This window comes from Carcharodon carcharias, chromosome 12 (genome assembly GCF_017639515.1).
Source record: "Carcharodon carcharias isolate sCarCar2 chromosome 12, sCarCar2.pri, whole genome shotgun sequence".
NCBI classification, from domain to species: domain Eukaryota; kingdom Metazoa; phylum Chordata; class Chondrichthyes; order Lamniformes; family Lamnidae; genus Carcharodon; species Carcharodon carcharias.
This window is the reverse complement of record NC_054478.1, coordinates 10,897,395-10,918,926: the sequence shown is the minus strand read 5'-3', so window position 1 is coordinate 10,918,926 and position 21,532 is coordinate 10,897,395. Positions and strand designations below refer to the sequence as shown.

The 21,532-nt window shown below is 48.4% G+C and overlaps 1 protein-coding gene across 3 annotated transcripts in view; it reads right to left on the bottom strand.

The window, feature by feature from the left end:
* Positions 1 to 21,532, bottom strand: part of LOC121284932 (tensin-like) — a 161,698-nt gene that overhangs the window by 8,254 nt on the left and 131,912 nt on the right. For 2 of the 3 annotated variants that reach the window (XM_041200868.1, XM_041200870.1), the window contains 5 exons: positions 14,903 to 14,989; positions 11,908 to 12,039; positions 10,231 to 10,323; positions 7,615 to 7,692; positions 2,077 to 2,199 (listed from right to left, as the gene is read on the bottom strand). In XM_041200868.1, the coding sequence (XP_041056802.1) occupies positions 2,077 to 2,199; positions 7,615 to 7,692; positions 10,231 to 10,323; positions 11,908 to 12,039; positions 14,903 to 14,989 (513 nt within the window). The remainder of the gene's footprint in view (positions 1 to 2,076; positions 2,200 to 7,614; positions 7,693 to 10,230; positions 10,324 to 11,907; positions 12,040 to 14,902; positions 14,990 to 21,532) is intronic. The other variant, XM_041200869.1, reaches the window with a different exon arrangement.

Genomic DNA, 21,532 nt, shown 5'->3' with positions numbered 1-21,532 from the left:
CAATGGAAACAAACCCCTTCATAATCTTGAATGTTTTAATGAGATCACCTCTCATTCTGCTAAATTCCAGAGAATATAAACCTAATTTACTCAGCCTCTCATCGTAGGACAACCCCTTCATCCCAGGGACCAATTTAGTGAACCTTCGCTGTACCGCCTCCAATGTAAGTATAATCTTTCTTAAATATGGAGACAAACCGCGCACAGTACTACAGATGTGTTCTCACCAAAACTCTGTACAACTATAGCTAGACTTCTTTATTCTTGTACTTCAGTCCCCTTGCAATAAAGACCAACATGCCTTTTGCCTTCCTAATCACTTGCTGGACCTGCATGCTAACTTTCTACATTCCTTGTACAAGCACACCCAAGTCTCTCTGAACATCAATATTTACAAGTTACACACCTTTTTAAAAAAGTAAATAACTTCTCACTTCCCCACATTACACTCCATCTGTTATCTTGTTGCTCACTCACTGAATGTTTCTTTGCAGCCTCGCTGTGTCCTGAGACCAAATGGATATCAGTCACCTCCCAGTGTCTCTCTTTTTTGGGAGATACTGAAGGCTGGTTTTTCTGTTCAGGGTCTGCTCTGTTACTCTGACCCCCATTCTAGTTTTCTGGTTTGGGGACCGTGATCCAGCAGCCAGCCTGTCTGAAGTCGGTATGACATCAAAGCAAGACCCCAAGAACACCAACAGGTTATAGCCAAGGGACAGAAAGGAGGGATGTGGATTTTCCCATGGGTTTTGCAACCCTGACGTTGGGACCAAGTGGGGGCTCTGAAGGGTCAGATCAGCTGGGAAATCTGCGCATGGCCCCCTTCTTGGGGGATGGAGACTCCGGCTGCAATGACCAGCCCCTGGACTGCTACAGGGAGAGTGCTGCCACAGAGCTGCCACAAAATTGTTCCAAACTGGGGCCCTTGACTATTTTTTAAAAAATTCATTATGGGAAGTGGGTGTCACTAGCTGGGCCAGCATTTATTGCCCATCCCTAACTACCCTTGAGAAGGTGGTGGTGAGCTGCCTTCTTGAGTCGCTGCAGTGCATGTGGTGTAGGTACACCCACAGTGCTGTTAGGGAGGGAGTTCCAGGATTTTGACCCAGCAACAGTGAAGGAATGGTGATATATTTCCAAGTCAGGATGGTAAGTGACTTGGAGGGGAACCTCCAGGTGGTGGTGTTCCCATCTATCTGCTGCCCTTGTCCTTCTGGATGGTAGTGGTCGTGGGTTTGGAAGGTGCTGTTTAAGGAGCCTTGGTAAGTTCCTGCAGTGCATCTTCTAGATGGTACACACACTGCTGCTACTGTGCATCGGTGGTGGAGGGAGTGAATGTTTGTAGATGGGGTGGCAATCAAGTGGCTGCTTTGTCCTGGATGGTGTCAAGCTTTTTGAACGTAGTTTGAGCTGCACTCGTCCAGGTAAGTGGGGGGTATTCCATCAGACTCACTTAACTTAACTGTCTGTCTCCATGAAGTAGGCAGTCAGTTTGACTCCCAGGATGCTTCCCCACAGCAGGGATACGTCGGCAAACCATCCTGAAGTAGTTCCCAGTTATTTTTCAAGCCCCCTCACCCCAGCCTCCACCCCCACTGCTTCCCCCCGACCCCACCACCTCCACCCACACCCCCCCACCGAACGGCCCATCTCCTCCCCCGCCCCCTCCCCCCCCCCACCCCAACATGGGCCTTGGAATATTAAACTCAAAGCTTCCGATCATCTCTCTCCAATGTACTGCTGTACTTGGAGCCATTCCTCTCATTAACCACAGCCTACTGCTCATTGAGAATGTTTGGAATAGGACACAGACAGCAGAGAAGCAGGGGTGAATTGAGTATCAGTGGCGGATCCTGGGCAGTGAGGTCACTTAGACAGAGCAGTGAAAAATATTTCATCCGAGTATCAGCAGACTATTCAACTGTTGAAGGATTCAGAGTCAAGCTGGATTCTGACATCACCCATGCATTACGTTGCCTAAGGGCAAGGATCCCTCCCTAAACTCAAGACTATTTGGAATCCCTTTCGTACCCTCCATTATTCATGGTGGAGAGCAGGGGAGCTTTGAGTACTCACCCGCGCCCTGTTTCAGTAGCTCCGTGGCTGAGTTTGCCGACACAGTTGGTTCAGGGGTTTTATCCACCGGATCTGAAAGAAAAAACTTGCCTTTCACAACCTCAGGAGGTCCCAAATGTTTTGCTGCCAATGAAGTACAAAGTACAGTCACTGTTATAATGTCAGAAACACCACAGTCAGTTTATTCACAGCAAGATCCCACAAGCAGCAATGTGATAATGACTCAGCTAATCTTTCTCAATGATGTTATCTGAGGGATAAATTTTGGCCAGAAGTCCCCTGTTCTTCTTTAAAACAAGCCTTGAGATGTTTTGACATGTGTCTGAGAGGGCAGAGGGACTTTGGCTGTATCAGAGAGTGCGTGAAAGTGCGGGCTTCAAAGTGCTTATCAGGGAGAGCTGTATCAACAACAATAACTTGCATTTATATAATGCCTTTAATGTAATACAACATTCCATAGCATTTTACAGCCATACTTCAGACAAATTTTGACCCTGAGCCACATAAGGAGACACATTAGGAAAATTGACCAAAAGCTTGATCAAAGAGATAGGCTTTAAGGAGCATCTTAAAGAGTGAGGTAGAGAGGTGGAGAAGTTTAGGGAGGGAATTCCAGAGCTTGGGTCCCAGGCAGCTGAAGGCACGGCTGCCAATGGTGGAGTGATTAAAATCATAGACGAAGAAAAGACCAGAATTAGAGGAGCGCCGATATGTCAGATGGCTGTGGGATTGGAGGAACTTACAGAGACAGGGGAAGGTGAGGCCATTGAGGGAATTGAAAACAAGGATGAGAATTTCAAAATCAAGGCATTGCTTGACCAGGAAGCAACATAGGTCAGCAAGCACAGGGTGATAGGGTAATGGTATTTGGTGCGAGTTAGGACGGAGGCAGCAGAGTTTTAGATGAGTTCAAATTTACAGAGTATGCATGGTGGGAGGGTGATAGAATAGTCGAGTCTAGAGGTAACAAATGTAGGGATGTGGGTTTCACTAGCAGATGATCTGAGACAGAAGTGGATTCTGATGATGTTACACAGATGGAAATAGGTACTCTTCGGAATGGCACAAATATTTGGTCAGAAGCTCAGCTCTGTCCAATATGACACTGAGGTTGTGAAGGGGCTGGTTCAGCTCTGACAGTTGCCAAGGCAAAGGACGTAGTGGCTGGTCAGCATATGGTGATTGTGTTGGAGACTGAAGACAATGGCTTCAGTCTTCACAATATTCCTCAGATTCTGAAGCAGTCCATGTCCTTACATGTGGACAAAGTTCAGTGGCAAATGGCAAGTGACACAAGTGCCACACAAGTGCCAGGCAATGACGATCTTCAACAAGAGAGAATCTAACCATTATCCCTTGATGTTCAATGGCATTACCATCACTGAATCCCCCACTATCAACATCCTGGGGTTACTATTGGCCAGAAGCTGAACTGAGCTAGCCATATAAATACTGTGGCTACAAGGGCAGGTCAGAGGCTGGGAATCCTGTGTTGAATACTCACCTCCTGACTTCCCAAACCGGTCCACCATCTACAAGGCACAAGTCAGGAGTGTCACTTGCCTGAATGAGTGGCTCCAACAACACTCAAGAAGCTGGACATCGTCCAGGACAAAGCAGCCTGCTTGATTGGCACCAGATACAGAAACATTCACTCCCTCCACCACCGACGCACAGTAGCAGCAGTGTGTGTACCATCTACAAGATGCACTGCAGGAACTCACCAAGGCTCCTTAGACAGCTCCTTCCAAACCCACAATCACTACCATCTAGAAGGACAAGGGCAGCAGATACATGGGAACACCTCAAAGTTGCCCTCCAAGGCTCTCACTATCCTAACTTGGAAATATATCACCGTTCCTTCACTGTCGCTGGGTCAAAATCCTGGAACTCCCTTCCTAACAGCACTGTGGGTGTACCCACACCACATCGACTGCAGTGGTTCAAGAAGGCAGCTCACCACCACCTTCTCGAGGGCAACTAGGGATGGGCAATAACTGCTGGCCCAGCCAATGAAGCCCACATGTTGTGAAAAAAAATTTAGTTGAAGGAGATTTCTGCTCATCCAGTACTGGACGTTGGAGACACGGATGAATTGAAGCAGTTGCTTTGGAACAGGGTGTCATCAGCATACATCTTTTGGGATGATATTGCCAAGGAGTAAAATGTAGATGAACAATTGGAGGATTCAAGAATAGATCCTTGGGGAACACCAGAGGCAACGGAGCTGGAACAACAAGAGAAACCATTGTTGGTGATTCTTCAACTCCAGCTGGATAGATAAGAATGGAACCAGGGAGGCCCACCCAGCAGAGAGGCGTTAGATAAGGTGAGTGTGGTCAGCAATTTCTAATGCTGCAGACAGGCCGAAAAGCATAGTTTTCAATGGCCATAGTCACATAAAATGTCATTAGTATCAGAGTGTGGGACTGTCACAATGAGGGGTTTACAGGGTTTATCACAGGGAGCTGTATCAGAGAGTGGGACTGTCACAGTGAGGAGTTTATAGGGTTTATCACAGGGAGCTGTATCAGAGAGTGGGACTGTTACAGTGAGGGGTTTATAGGGTTTATCACAGGGAGCTGTATCAGAGAGTGGGACTGTCACAGTGAGGAGTTTATAGGGTTTATCACAGGGAGCTGTATCAGAGAGTGGGACTGTTACAGTGAGGGGTTTATAGGGTTTATCACAGGGAGCAGTATCAGAGAGGGGAGTGTTACAGTAAGGGGTTTATAGGGTTTATCACAGGGAGCTGTATCAGAGAGTGGGGGTGTTACAGTGAGGGGTTTATAGGGTTTATCAGAGGGAGCTCTATCAGAGAGTGGGGGTGTCACAGTGACGGGTTTATAGGGTTTATCAGAGGGAGCTGTATGAGAGAGTGGGGGTGTCACTGTGAGGGGTTTATAGGGTTTATCAGAGGGAGCTCTATCAGAGAGTGGGGGTGTCACAGTGAGGGGTTTATAGGGTTTATCAGAGGGAGCTGTATCGGAGATTGGGGTTGTCACAGTGTGGGGTTTTTAGGGTTTGTCATCATGAGTTATATCAGGGGTAGGTGGCTACAGAGAGGATTTTATACACACTGAGGCAGGAAATGACACCAAACTATTTGTTACAAAATATCCAACCATTTGGTGGATTAAATATTAGGATTAGAACTGAAACCAACATAGATCACAAACTAGGAGAATTGGTACATTGAGCAATGTTAGGGGAAAGTTTGGAAATATATGTGACAGGGGTTTTTTGTCAGGCTTGGTGTGGAATGGACACAGTTAAATATGTTTTGTATGTGAGGCGGAGCCCACATCCTGTTGCAAATGTCAGAGTTGCACTCTGGAGGAATAAGGAATGGGAGTGAGCAATGACCTCACCTCGAGAGGCACAAACATTCCTGAGAAACACACAATCCGGGACTGAGGGAAAATGAACAAATTCTGTGTATGAATCAATGGAGAATGGAAAGAGGCTAACAAACTGGCTACAGATTTGGGATATGAACTGGGTGAGAGGAGGGGGCACAACAAGGGAAAAAGAGCCGCTATGCATGGCCCCCCTTGTTCCACTGCCACACTCCCACCCCCACCCCCCTCCACCCCAGCCCCCACCATCACCCCACAGTGTAGTGCGTACACAGCAATTCTCGCAGAATTACTGAATAACGTGAAATAGCTGCTGGGTTCTGCTCTCCGGGCCTAAACTGGGATCTTCAAACTGTGTTCAGTTACATCCACCAAGCTTACAAGTGAAACGAAACAATGTGTCAGCAGCTAATCAACCATGAGAGGCATCACAGCAGTAAGCGGTAATGGACCCAGAGCATCATGAGACATTCAGACAGGGGTGACAGGATCGTGATCCGGATCAGGGCTGGTTCCACAACTGCAAGGGACCTTTAACATAGAATAAAAGCACCCCATGGGGTGCTCTGAAGAAGTGTTAACTCTGTTCCTCTCTCCACAGATACTGCCAGACCTGCTGAGTTTTTCCAGCATTTTCTTTTTTACTTCAGATTCCAACATCCACAGAACTTTGCTTTTCCCTCAAGGGGTTAATTTTTTATTCATTCACGGGATGTGGGGCTTCACTGACTGGGTCAGCATTTATTGCCCATCCCTAATTGCCCTTGAGAAGGTGGTGATGAGCTGCCTTCTTGAACCGCTGCAGTCCATGTGGTGTAGGTACACCCACAGTGCTGTTAGGGAGGGAGTTCCAGGATTGTGACCCAGCGACAGTGAAGGAACGGTGATATATTTCCAAGTCAGGATGGTGAGTGACTTAGAGGGGAACTTCCAGATGGTGGTGTTTCCATGTATCTGCTGCCCTTGTCCTTCTAGATGGTAGTGATTGTGGAAGGTGCTGTCTAAGGAGCCTTGGTGAATTCCTGTAGTGCATCTTGTAGATGGTACAAACACTGCTGCTACTGTGCGTCAGTGCTGGAAGGAGAGAGTGTTTTTGGATGTGGTGCCAATCAAGCGGATTGTTTTGTCCTGGATGGTGTGGAGCTTCTTGAGTGTTGTGGGAGCTGCACTTATCCAGGCAAGTGGGGAGTATTCCGTCACACTCCTGACTTGTGCCTTGTAGATGGTGGACAGGCTTTGGGGAGTCAGGAGGTGAGTTACTCGCTGCAGAATTCCCAGTCACACATCAGACATTGCAAGAGCAGAGGAATTACAAAACAAAAAAGGTACTGAGGTCAACTCCAGCTTGTGCTGCTAGCCAGCTCAGACCCTGACTACAAAGAGTTAACGCATGTGCAGATGTTTCCGCACTGTGTGGTGTTTACGACATGCCTGGATCCACCCTAGCACTAAACAATAGCGGGATACGAGTCCGTGCCAAACACAAGCAACAGGGGAGCTTTTAACACAAAAAATAATTTTGCTTGTGAGTCACATTTTCTGCTTCTTGAGCAGTGGAATCTCTGAATTGAAAATGGAACATTCAACAACATCAAACACTCCCAGGACAGGTACAGCACGGGGTTAGATACAGAGTAAATCTCCCTCTACACTGACCCCATCAAACACTCCCAGGACAGGTACAGCACGGGGTTAGATACAGAGTAAATCTCCCTCTACACTGTCCCCATCAAACACTCCCAGGACAGGTACAGCACGGGGTTAGATACAGAGTAAATCTCCCTCTACACTGTCCCCATCAAACACTCCCAGGACAGGTACAGCACGGTGTTAGATACAGAGTAAAGCTCCCTCTACACTGTCCCCATCAAACACTCCCAGGACAGGTACAGCACAGGGCTGGATACAGAATAAAGCTCCCTCTACACTATCCCCATCAAACACTCCCAGGACAGGTACAGCACGGGGTTAGATACAGAGTAAAGCTCCCTCTACACTGTCCCCATCAAACACTCCCAGGACAGGTATAGCACAGGGTTAGATACAGAGTAAACTCCCTCTACACTGTCCCCATCAAGCACTCCCAGGACAGGTATAGCACAGTGTTAGATACAGATTAGAGTTCCCTGTACACTGACTCCATTAATTTTTTCAATGATGGTTGCTCATTTTTACTCACCTCGGCTTGGGATTACGAGTTTGCAGGGCAAAGCCAGTGGAGTAATCGAGTGCTGGTAAACCAGGGCAGACAGACTCCCTAGGAACAGGAAGCAGAAAGCAGGAGTGAGAGAAGTGAGCCACATGGATGGACACACACAGATACACACGTACACACATACACACTAACATACACAGATACGCTGGCACACACAAATTATTCCACAATTCGCAACTCAGGTGCTGAAGTAGTTCATGTCCAAATACAGCAGGACCTGGATAATATCCAGGCTTGGACTGATAAGTGGCAAGTAACATTCGCACCATAAGTGCCAGGCAATGACTGTCTCCAACAAGAGAGAATCTAACCACTTCCCCTTGACATTCAAGGGCATTACCATCACTGAATCCCCCGCTATCAACATCCTGGGGGTCACCACTGAGCAGAAATGGAACTGAGCCAGCCATATAAATTATTGAACTATAAGAGCAGTTCAGAGGCTGGGAATTCTGCGGAGAATAACTCACCTCCCGACATCCCAAAGCCTGTCCACCATCCACGAGGCACATGTACAAACAGAATCACAGAATTGTTACAGCGTAGAAGGCCATTTAGCTCACCATGCCTGCGCCGGCTCTCTGAATGAGGAATTCACCTAGTGCCATTCTCCTGCCTTCTCCACATAACCCTTCGCTGATAACAGTCTCATTCTCTTTTGACTGCCTGGAATAAGCCTGCCCCCACCACGCTCTCAGGCAGAGCATTCCAGACCCGAACCATACACTGCATCAAAAAAGTTTTCCTCATGTCACATTTGCTTCTTTTGCCAATTACTTTAAGTCGGTGCCCTCTCGTTCTCGATCTATTTATGAGCAAAAACAGTTTCTCCCTATCTACTCTGTCCAGATCCCTCATGATTTTGAACACCTCTATCAAATCTCTCAGCCTTCTTCTCTCCAAGGAAAACAGTCCTAACTTCACCAATCTGTCTTCATAACTGAAGTTCATCATCCCTGGAACCATTCTTGTGAATCTTTTCTGCACGCTCTCCAATGCCTTCACAACCTTCCTGAAGTGTTCATATGACAGGGTCACATGAGGGGACATGTTTTTAACATTTTTAAATTCTTTATCTTTGTTTTTAAAAATCTTCAGCTGAGGCAGCTCTGTGCCTTCAGGGAGGTTCCAGTGCGCGCACTCGCACAAATGCACAATCTTCCATGCTCGTCTTCCTCCTGCCTCCACTCAGGCAGCCCTCAGTGCTGCAACCCGCGATTCACGCTGGATAGACGTTAATTGGCCAGCCAGCGTGAAATCGAGGTTGCAGCCAGATTGTGGATGGAGGTCAGCTTCGCAACCGCTCCTGGGCCCGTCCAATGAGGTAAAAACCTGCCCACAGACACAACACACACATGCACAGAGACACATACGCGCACACACACACACAGACACACACACAGAGACACACATGTACACACAGACACACATATGCACACAGACACACACGCACAGACAGACACACGCACACATGCACAGACACACACACACATACACACACACAGAGACACACACACACGCACACACAGACACACACGCACAAACACAGACGCATACACACATGTGCACAGATAAACACCCACACAGAGAGACACACACACACAGAGACACACATGCACACACAGACAAATACGCACAGACACACACACAGGCAGGCAGACACAGACAAATACAGACAGACAGACAGGCACACACACACACATGCACAGACACACACACATGCACAGACACAAACACACGCACAGACACACACACACACACACAGATGGACACACACACACAAATGGACACACACACACAAATGGACACACACACACAAATGGACACACACAGGCAGACACACACACACACACACACACACACACACACACACACACACAGGCAGACAGACACACACACACAGACAGGCAGATACAGACAAACAGACACACACGCACGCACACACACACACACACACACACGTACAGACACATACACACAGGCAGACAGACACACACACATATACACAGGCAGAATTTGCAGGTCGGCAGGTACGCGATGGGTGGGTCCACAAGTGGCTGGGGAATGGCGCACCTACCGTGATCGGCCCCTGACCGCAATTTCACGCTGGCTGGCCAATTAACCCCCTCTTCAACCTCCAAACACTGATTCCCCTCCTCCAAACAGACCTCCTCTCCTCCAAACCCTCCCTCCCCTCCTCTAAACCCTCCATCCCCCCTTCCAAACCCTTCCTCCACCTCCTCCAAACTCTCCCACCCCATCCTCCAAACACCCCTCCCCTCCTCCAATCCCCCTCCCCCAAACATCCCTGCTCCCTCCTCCAAAACCTCCTCCCCTCAATCCGCTCCCCTCAAAACCTTTCTCCTTTCCCCACTGCCCAACCCAACCAACTCTTACCACCCTAACACCTCTCTTCTTCAATTCTTCTCTCCGTCCCCTCTATCCATCACCTCTCTCCTCCCAAATCCCTGACCCCCACAGCCTCCCCAAGTCTCCTAGCAGACCAGTCCTCCAGCAGATTGAATTAACTGTGCCCAGTCTGTATGCCTCCAAGACGAGGTTCAATTTAACATTACTTACCAAAGTAAGGTTCGTTAAGGCAACCCTTCAATTTCACCCCCTTTGCACTGGTCTCAATGAGGAAATGTCGAACGAGCTCACTGGTGATGTCACCTAAAAAACGGAAAACATTCTGTTGGTGATTTATTCATTCCTCATGCTCTGAATGATTGGAGAGAAATATCTGCATGATTCACAAATAAGATCATTTAATTCATTCCAAACAACGGACTGCCTCTCTGAAACCCACCGCCTTCCAAATCCTCCCCCCTCCTCCTCCAAACTAAAGAGCAGTGGTCAGTTTCAGCATATCTGCATATCCCGGTGAGTGCACACGAGCCCCGGTGAGTGCACACGAGCCCCGGTGAGTGCACACGAGCCCCGGTGAGTGCACACGAGCCCCGGTGAGTGCACACGAGCCCCGGTGAGCGCACACGAGCCCCGGTGAGCGCACACGAGCCCCGGTGAGCGCACACGGGCTATGGTGAGCGCACACGGGCTATGGTGAGCGCACACGGGCTATGGTGAGCGCACACGGGCTATGGTGAGCGCACACGGGCTATGGTGAATGCACACGAGCCCCGGTGAGTGCACACGAGCCCCGGTGAGTGCACACGAGCCCCGATGAGTGCACACGAGCCCCGATGAGTGCACATGGGCCCCGGGAGTGAGGGCGCACAAAATGGGTAGTAGTTAAACTTGAGGTTATCCAATATACTGCTGCCCATATCCCTAACTCTCACCAAGTCCCATTCCACAACCCTTTGTTTGCTGACATACATTGGCTCCTGGTGAAGCTGCCTTGATTTTAAAACTGTCATATTTGTTTTTGAATTCCATGAACTCACTCACTCTAAGAGCTGAATTTTATCATGGGCTTCGGGACCCAAACTCACGCTGGCCAGCAGTGATTTTACCACAGGCAGCCTCCTAATTGGCTGCCTGTAGGCCAAGCATTTAGTTAAGGCTAGTGCACAGGCTCCTGATGCTGCTGGTCCAATCAGAGGGTTAAAGATCTGAACACTGTCATTGGGAGAACTGGTCACTGCAGAGGCAGGTCCAACATCGCGGGAGGGTGCCCCAGGGAGTCACCGGGCGGCTGTCACAGGAGTCACGGGGGGGTCACAGGGCAGCAGTTACAGGGGGTCACAGGGGGTCACAGGGTGACTGCCTCCATGAAGCTGGCAGCCACCCGGTGGCGGGGAGGGGGCGGACTCGGCGGGGAGGGGGCGGACTCGGCGGGGAGGGGGCGGACACGGTGGGATGGTTGGGGGGGAGTGGGGGCGGGGTTGTTCCACTGATGATAAAAATGTCAGAGACTCCCTAACAGCATAACAGGGCCTTCCATTCTGCAAACTGCCCACTGCAAGGAGGAACCTCAACCCTTCAAGATCGTTGCAGAATTTTCTTTTCAACTAAAGACAACGGAGAAGGAAATTAGGCCACTCCCTAATTTCACCACCTACTCCCCAAATCCCTCAACACCTGTTCTCTCCATAAACTGATCAAATTTCCCCATGACTCAATCTCTGGTTCCGACTCTTTCCCTGGAATAGTGTTTCTTACTCTCCAATCCCCTCCCTGCTCCTCTTTTCCCCGGTATTATCCTGGATCCCTGGTATCCACAGGGAGAAATGGATTCAGATGACTCCAATCACCCTCCCAATCTCAGGATGAGGGTGAGAGTTGTGTCATTACCTTTCTTACTTTGCTGTGCGATAGTCGGAGGAGGGCTGGAGACTTTGATGGCCAGGCCATAGGCCCCCCGAAAGGAATGGCTGTCTCGGATGATGAAGGCACCGGGATCACGATCCCTCAGCAGGCCGATTGCTGGCAGGATAGGATTAGAGGAGGGAATATTTCAGGGTGAGGGAAGTGGGAGGATGATAGGAGAGGAAAGATGGGCGGGTAGAGCGGGAGGTGACAGGAGGGAAGGAGGGGAAAGAAGGGGAGGGGAGAGGGTGAGGAAAGGAGAGAAGTGACAGAATGAGTTCGGACAAAGAAGAGAGAGAGTGAGGGAGGGGAAGAGGAGAAGAATGGGAGGAGAGAGAGAGAATGATAGAGCATAGTGAGGAGAGGGAGCAGAGGGTGAGAAGAATAGGGTGAGTGAGGTAGAGAAGAGAAGACCAGGTGAGAGAGGGTGAGGAGGAGAGAATGAGGAGAAAAGATATTTAATACATTTCATTCTGATAATACAATGACCATAAACACAAACAAGTTTGAATTTAGCATGAAGTGTGAGAATCTCAGCTTCCAGTCCACATCCCCAGTGTCAGTGAGTGTGTCTGCAAATTGGACAAGTGTGAGATTCTGGGCCCGCTTTGTGTTTAGCTAGCTTGGTTCAGACAGTGAAACCTCGGAGAGTGACAACTCATAATGAAACAATGAACTATTCCTTCTCTCTTCTCCCGCACCCCATCCTGAAATAACTGACTCTGTCTGGGGATTGGCTGGTAATTGCAGTCAGCCAACCTCTGATTGTCACACTGGGCCTTCACCAAAACCAGCCCGGCGACCCTGGGTCACTGGTGTAGTCACTGCCATGACACCAAATCACTGTCAGGTAGGCAGGTAGGAGCCAGTTCGCTGATCAACCTGCCCCTGAGGAAACACCTTCAACAGCCCCGAACACCAGGACAGATAGAGGGGAGTGAAAACAAACTGTCAGCTGTGGCTTAGCCACATCCTCGTCTCAGAGTCAGAAGGTTGTGGGTTCAAGTCCCACGTCAGGGACTTAATACAATCTCTAGCCCAATCTCCTGAGGGGGTGCTGCACTGTTGGAGGGTCAGTATTGAGGGAGTGCTGCACTGTTGGAGGGTCAGTATTGAGGGAGTGCTGCACTGTTGGAGGGTCAGTACTGAGGGAGAGCTGCACTGTTGGAGGGTCAGTACTGAGGGAGTGCTGCACTGTTGGAGGGTCAGTACTGAGGAAGCGCTGCACTGTTGAAAGTTCAATATTAAGGGCACGCTGCACTGGCAAAGGGTGAGTACTGAGGGCTTGCTGCACGGTCGGAGGGTTATTACTGAGGGAGCTTTGCACTGTCAGAGGGTCAGTGCTGAGGGAGTGCTGCATTGTGGGAGGTTTAGTACTGAGGGAGTGTTGTGTGCTCGGAGGGTCAGGACTGAGGGAGTGATGCACTGTCAAATGGGAAGCACTGAGGGAGTGCCGCACTGTTGGAGGATCAGTTCTGAGGGAGTGCTGCACTGTCAGAGGGTAAGTACCAAGGGAGTGCTGCACTGTTGGAGGGTCAGTACTGAGGGAGTGCTGCACTATTGGAGGGTCAGTACTGAGGGAGTGCTGCACTGTCAGGGGGCAGTACTGAGAGAGTGCTGCAATATCACAGGGTCATACTGAGGGAGTGCTGCACTGTTGGAGGGTCAGTATTGAGGGAGTGCTGCACTGTCAGAGGGTCAGTACTGAGGGCGTGCTGCACAGTCGGAGGGTTATTACTGAGGGAACTTTGCACTGTCAGAGGGTCAGTGTTGAGGGAGTGCTGCATTGTCGGAGGTTTAGTTCTGAGGGAGTGCTGTACTGTCAAATAGGAAGCACTGATGGAGTGCGACACTGTCGGAGGGTCAGTTCTGAGGGAGTGCTGCACTGTTGGAGGGTCAGTACTGAGGGAGTGCTGCACTGTTGGAGGGTCAGTACTGAGGGAGTGCTGCATTGTCGGATGGTTAGTACTGAGGGAGTGCTGCACTGTTGGACGGTCAGTACTGAGGGAGTGCTGCACTGTCGGAGGATCAGTACTGAGGGAGTGCTGCATTGTCGGATGGTCAGTACTGAGGGAGTGCTGCACTGTCGGAGGGTCAGTATTGAGGGAGTGCTGCATTGTCGAAGGGTCAGTACTGAGGGAGTGCTGCACCTTCGGAGGGTCAGTACTGAGGGAGTGCTGCATTGTCGGATGGTTAGTACTGAGGGAGTGCTGCACTGTTGGACGGTCAGAACTGAGGGAGTGCTGCACTGTCGGAGGATCAGTACTGAGGGAGTGCTGCATTGTCGGATGGTCAGTACTGAGGGAGTGCTGCACTGTCGGAGGGTCAGTATTGAGGGAGTGCTGCATTGTCGAAGGGTCAGTACTGAGCGAGTGCTGCACTGTCAGAGGATCAGTACTGGGGGAGTGCTGCAGTGTCAGAGGGTCAGTACTGAGCGAGTGCTGCACTGTCAGAGGATCAGTACTGGGGGAGTGCTGCAGTGTCAGAGGGTCAGTACTGGGGGAGTGCTGCAGTGTCAGAGGGTCAGTACTGAGGGAGTGCTGTACTGTTAGAGGGTCAGTACTGGGGGAGCACTGCACTGCCAGAGGGTCAGTACTGAGGGAGTGCTGCACTGTTGGAGGGTCAGTACTGAGGAAGTGCTGCAGTTTCAAAGGGCCAGTCTGCTCTCTGAGGTAGCTGTAAAAGATCCCACAAAACAATTCAAAGAAGTGCACCGAGCTGTCCCCAAGATTAATCCCTGACTGATGAAGCCTCAAACCTATCCAGAGAAGTTAACTACTCCACCCAGATCCTGGATGAACTGAATCTCTGAGCTTCTCGTCGTGCTCACTTCTGAACTCCAGTGCAGGGAGATGAGAAACAAGCTCCATAATCTTGTCTGCCCCTCACTGGGCCTGCGGAGGCTGTCTATGCCCACCTCAAATGCCCCTGCCTCCCCAATATCTTCAACGTTCACTTAGTGAAGTGCACTCTTGTGTACCTTGCTCGCGGGAGATATCCGGTTTGTACCAATACTTGGATGTATCCTGGACAAACTTCACATGAGCTCTTGCTTCTGGGCTTCCATCTGAGAGAGAATGAAAAGAAAAATAAAGTTGTTTCAAAACCAGGTTCCATTCTAGACTGATGGATGTAGGGGCCCGAGTTCCCCAGCGCTGGCAGGCTGTACGGCAACCGACAGTCTAATGGCACCCCTTATATATATGCGGAATGAGCATTAGAATAGCACAGAGACAAGATGGAAAAACTGAAAACTGGTATTAATACACTTACATAGTTACAGTATGAAACAGGAGTAGAAAATCAGTTCATCTCCTGTGCCCTGCAAACAGTGTAGAGGAAGCTTTACTCTGTAGGTAATCCTGTACTGCAACAGTATGGGAGTGTTTGATGGGGACAGTGTAGAGGGAGCTTTACTCTGTATTTAACCCCGTGCTGTATCTGTCCTGGGAGCGTTTGATGGGGACAGTGTAGAGGGAGCTTTACTCTGTATCTAACCCCTTGTTGTACCTGTCCTGGGAGTGTTTGATTGGGACAGTGTACAGGGAGCTTTATTCTGTATCTAACCCCATGCTTTACCTGTCCTGGGAATGTTTGATGGGGACGGTGTAGAGGGAGCTTTACTCTGTATCTAACCCCTTGTTGTACCTGTCCTGGGAGTGTTTGATGGGGACAGTGTAGAGGAAGCTTTACACTGTCTCCAGCCCCGTGCTGTACCTGTCCTGGGAGTGTTTGATGGGGACAGTGTAGAGGAAGCTTTACACTGTCTCCAGCCCCGTGCTGTACCTGTCCTGGGAGTGTTTGATGGGGACAGTGTAGAGGGAGCTGTACTCTGTATCTAACCCCGTGCTGTACCTGTCCTGGGAGTGTTTGATGGGGACAGTGTAGAGGGAGCTTTACTCTGTATCTAACCCCGTGCTGTACCTGTCCTGGGAGTGTTTGATGGGGACAGTGTAGAGGGAGATTTACTCTGTATCTAACCCCATGCTTTACCTGTCCTGGGAGTGTTTGATGGGGACAGTGTAGAGGGAGTTTTACTCTGTATCTAACCCCGTGCTGTACCTGTCCTGGGAGTGTTTGATGGGGACAGTGTAGAGGGAGCTTTACTCTGTATCTAACCCCGTGCTGTACCTGTCCTGGGAGTGTTTGATGGGGACAGTGTAGAGGGAGCTTTACTCTGTATCTAACCCCGTGCTGTACCTGTCCTGGGAGTGTTTGATGGGGACAGTGTAGAGGGAGCTTTACTCTGTATCTAACCCCGTGCTGTACCTGTCCTGGGAGTGTTTGATGGGGACAGTGTAGAGGGAGCTTTACTATGCAGTGGGAGAAATTCCATATTCATCCCTTATTTTGAGAGCAAAATATTCATCAAATGGTAGAAGACAAAGCAAAGGGAATATTTACCGGATAAAAGCAAAATACTACGGATGCTGTAAATTTGAAATAAAAACAGAAAATGCTGGAAAAGCTCAGCAGGTCATGCAGCATCTGTGGAGAGAGAAACAGAGTTAACATTTCGAGTCCGTATGACACTTCTTCAGAGCTGAAGAGAAGTAGAAATGTGAGGGATTTTATACTGTTTAACGTGGTGGAGAAGGGGGTTGGAGCAGGTGGAACGAGATAGAAGGTTCGGAATAGATGACAGCTATGAAGAGAATAACAAAGATGTTATGAACACAAATAAAGGGAGTTTTAATGGTAGTGGTAGAGTGAAGAAGGTACTGATAGTGACATAAAGGTAAGATAGCAGAAGGTGTTAATAGCAGAACAAGGGTCAGTGCTCTGTGAAAGAACTCTGTCACTTGTTTTTATGTTTTGCTTTCACAGAGTGCTGATCCCTAAATACAAACAAACGTATGTGGAGCAGGAGGAGGCCATTCAGCCCCTCAAGCCTGCTCCACCATTTTATAAGATCATGGCTGATCTGATAGTAACCTGAAATCTGCATCCCACCCATCCCTGATAACCCATCACCCCCTTGCTTACCAAGAATCTATCCACCTTTGCCTTAAAAATGTTCAAAGACTCTGGTTCTACTGCCTTTTCAGGAAGAGAGTTCCAATGCCTCACAATCCTCTGAGTGGAAGATTTTCACCTCACCTCTGTTTTAAATGGGCGACCCCTTATTTTTAAACAGTGACCCCATTGTTCTAGATTCTCCACCTGAGGAAACATCCTCTTCACATTCACCTTGTCAAGACCCCTCAGCATCTTATATGTTTCAATCAAGCCGCCTCTTACTCTTCTAAACTCCAGCAGATACAAGCCTAACCTGTCCAACCTTTCCTCATAAGGCAACCCACCCATTCCAGGTATTAGTCTGGTAAACCTCTGAACTGCTTCCAATGCATTTACGTCCTTCCTTAAATAAGGTGATCAATATTCTACACAGTATTCCAGATGTGGTCTCACCAGTGCCCTGTACAACTGAAGCATAATCTTCCTACTTATGTATTTAATTCCCCTTACAATAAATGATAACATTCTATTAGCTTTCCTAATTACTTGCTGTATCTGCATTCTAACCTTTTGTGAATCTTTTGTGACCCTTGTTCTGCTTTTAACACCTTCTGCTATTTTACCTTTATGCCACTATATGTTTCACTCTACCGTCTTCATTCTACCACTACCATTAACACTCCCTTTGCCTTGTGTCAATGACATCTTTGTCAATCTCTCCTTAGCCATCATCTATCCCCGACCTTCTATCTTATTCTACCCGCTCCACTCCCATCTGAAACAGTATAAAATCCCTTGCAATTCTACTCTTTAGCTCTGAAGAAGAGTCATACGGACTCGAAACATTAACTCTGTTTCTCTATCCACAGATGCTGCCAGACCTGATGAATATCTACTGGAGTCAAATTTTAGTAGATCTGACTCATTTCCAGATGCTCGCTGCTCGATCTGATCCTCACATCAAGTCTCTGAATTAGAAGCTCATGACGAGATTCATATTCTCGCTTTGGAATTCAATTTGAGGGTGAAGAAAAGCATATAAAAATGAGAGAGAAAAGTGAAAAAGGAGGGAAGAGGTAAGGGAGAGGGGGAGCCTGAAAGACAAAGAGAAAGGGCGAGACAGACAGGGATAAGGGACTAGATAGAAAGGGAAGAGTGAGAAAGCCATAGGTAAATAATAGTGAGGGAGAGAAGAAAGTAAATGAGGGGGAAAAAGACTGGATGAGGAAGCAGAAAATGCAAAAAGGAGGAACATTAGAAAGAATCATGAAAGAGAGAGAGAGAGAGAGAGATTGAGAGAATGAGGGTCGGTCCAATAAATCAGAATCTCCCAAGGAATACCAAGAGCAAATGGTATTAATATCTTCATAAAACTGGAACAGAGGGAAAGAAGGAGAGAATGAAAGAAAGAGACAGGATACAGCTGGAGAAGTGAAGCACAGAAATCAAGAAAGCATGTGATTGGAGTAAGGACAGAGTGTTGGAAACCATAAAACATGACTTACAACCTTGTTGCTGTAATTTATGAGTCCAACTTCATTTTTTTTTAGCCTGTTATCTGTTAAGATGTAACTATCTCATGTTAGTCAGTGAAAAGTTTGGCTGGTATCTGAGACTAGAATTTTCCGCTGTCATGAAACCAGTTTGCGATTGTCCACTCTGCCTGTTAATGGTGGGGGGCGCATTTCCCAGCGCTGCACATCGGACCTGATTTCAATACTTTAGTATCTCATTATAAGCCCTGCTCTCTGGAATCACCCCCCGCCACCCCCCCACCACCCCCACACACTGCATCATCCGGACACTTTGGTGTGATTGCACACCAATGTGTTTCACAACTGTACATAAGTGACGTGCACCTGGCGAGCTGCACTTCCCCCGGGACTTCAAAGTCTGTTCACCTACCTTGCTTCGGGCAGCACTCGCAGTCTCAGCACCAGGCTTTGCAGGCAGCAGCGCATCACTTTTAGAGGGGCTCACAGGCAGGTCTCTACTTATGAGACCAGCTGTAAGGCAGGGGTGGCTTTTTAACAGCTATAGGACTAGGGCTTGCTTGGGGAAAGGGGCGAAGTGGCCTCAGGCAAGGGAAGAGGCTGCAGGACGAGGGCTGTACTGGGGAAGGGGGGTATCCCAGGGTGTGTGTGTTGGGCACATGTTGATCTGTGTAAGTGGCCTCAAGAGGGTGAGGGCTGAGGAGGCAGCCTCCAGAGGAGATGAGGCCAGATGGAGAGATGAGGGTGTGTGTGTGAGAGAGTGAGTGGGGATGCCCCCTGAGCTGGCAGTGAGTGAGATGCCAGGGAATGTGTGATGAGTTTGAGTGTGTGAGTTTAGAGTGATGAGATGGTTGCCTTACCCTGGCGGCACAGGTGAGATCATTCATCCTCAGATTCAGAGACTGTCTGCCAGCGAGACAGTGTTTCCTGTGGCTGCATAATTAATGAGGTGGGAAACAGACAGTAACAACCCACCATTATGGCCAACAGGTAAAACATTGTTCCTCATGCTGTTAAAGCACTTAGTGCAAATCTGGGATGATTCTGCCCTGAGTCTCGAAGTGATAAAGACACTGCACCCAGCAACTGCATTGAACAGGCTGCTGATCTTGAGTTGTGTGAATTATAAGCTTCTTCAATGCTTCCTGTCCTCCAATTTATTCCAACGATGAAAATGATCCCCTGACCCCCTCACCCCAACCACTGATAATAATTTCCTGAACTGCTCTTCCGATGGTTTCAGTTGTGACTCCTTTATACCACAAGCCAAACACAAGAAAAACTCAGAATAATGAAGACCTCATTCAGCCCTGTTGGAGTTTGTCACCCCAATTTGTGTTGGCCTCAGTTCACCCAGAGCTGAGGGGGATTAGATTCTGTGTTACGCTCCCTGGCCCACCCAATACTTCACCACAGAGAGGCAGCAACAATTCCAATCACTTTTGGCTTATTTAAAATTTAACTCATGTTGGTGAAAAGGGTGGGTTCCACACGAGTGTTCCATTTAACCCAACCCTGTGAGAGGGATAGAGAAAGCGCAAGGGTATTTTTTTTCATTTGGTTTTGGTTTTAAATTTTAAAAATCCAAAAAAAGGGTGTTCACACACTGCATCACCGACTCCCATCAGGCAGGCACCTTCTGTCTTGGCTCCATGTTAAAGCCAGATCCCACCCAAGCTTCTTCTCCCAGTTCAAGGGATCTCCCAGCTATCCCTTAAGGATACACTGGAACAAATGAACCGGAATGGGACCAACATCCTTGCGGGGAGGTTTGCTAGTGCTGTTGGGGAGGGTTTAAACTAACTTGGCAGGGGGATGGGATCCTGAAAGGAGGTTCGGCAGGGGGAGATGCACAGCCAAAATCAGGAGAGAGAGCAAGTGAGTCTGGAAGGCATACAAATTATAGGCCAGTTAAGGCACAAGGGAGTTTGGCAAGATTGGATGGTATTTATTTTAATGCGAGGAGTCTGACGAATAAGGCAGATGAGTTGAGGGCACAAATTAACACATGGAAGTATATGTCATTGCTGTCACAGAGACATGGTTGAGAGAGGGGCAGGATTGGCGGCTCAATATTCCAGGATATAGGGTCTTCAGGTGAGACAGGGATGGAGATAAAACAGGAGGGGGTATCGCAATATTGATCAAGGAATTTATTACAGCAGTAAGGAGGGATGACATCTTAGGCTTCTCAGATGAAGCCATATGGGTAGAACTGAAAAACAAAAAAGGAGCAATCACATTGCTGGGAGTGTACTATCGACCCCCAAACAGTCAGAGAAAAATAGAAGAGCAGATATGTTGGCAAATTTCAGAAAAGTGTAAAAATAATAGGGTAGTAATAGTGGGGGATTTCAACTTCCCCAACATTAACTGGGTTAGTCATAGTGTGATAGGTTTAAAGGGAGCAGAATTCTTAAAATGCATCCAGGAGAGCTTTTTAAGCTAGTATGTAGAAGGTCTTGGGCTTAATTTTAGGGAATGAAGCCGGGCAAGTGGCAGAGGTATCAGTGGGGGAGCATTTTGCAGATAGTGATCATAACTCCATTAGATTCAAGGTTGTTATGGAAAAGGAAAAGGATGGGCCAGAAACCAGAGTTTTAAATTGGGGGAAGGCCAATTTCAATATGATCAGATATGATTTGGCCAGAGTGGACTGGGAGCAGCTACTTTTAGGTAAATCTGCATCAGAGCAGTGGGGCTCATTCAAGAAGGAAATAGGGAGAGTTCAGGACCAACATATTCCAGTAAAGACAAAGGGTGGGACCAACAAATCCAAGGAACCCTGGATGTCAAGGGACATACAGGATTGGATAAAGAGAAAAAGGGAGGCTTATAGCAGATACCGAGTGCTCAAAACAGTGGAAGCCCTAGAGGAGTATAGAATGTATAGGGGGAACTTAAAAAGGAAATTAGGAGAACAAAAAGGGGGCATGAAGAATCATTGGCAGGTAAAATAAAGGAAAATCCAAAGTTATTTTGCAAGTACATTATGAGTAAGAGGATAACTAGGGAAAGAGTAGGGCTCATTAAGGACCATAGTGGCAATTTGTGTGTGGAGCCGGAAGACGTAGGTAGGGTTCTAAATGAATACTTTGTGTCGGTGTTCACAAGTGAGAGGGATGAAGCAGGTATGGAAATCAGGCAGAAGGTCTGTG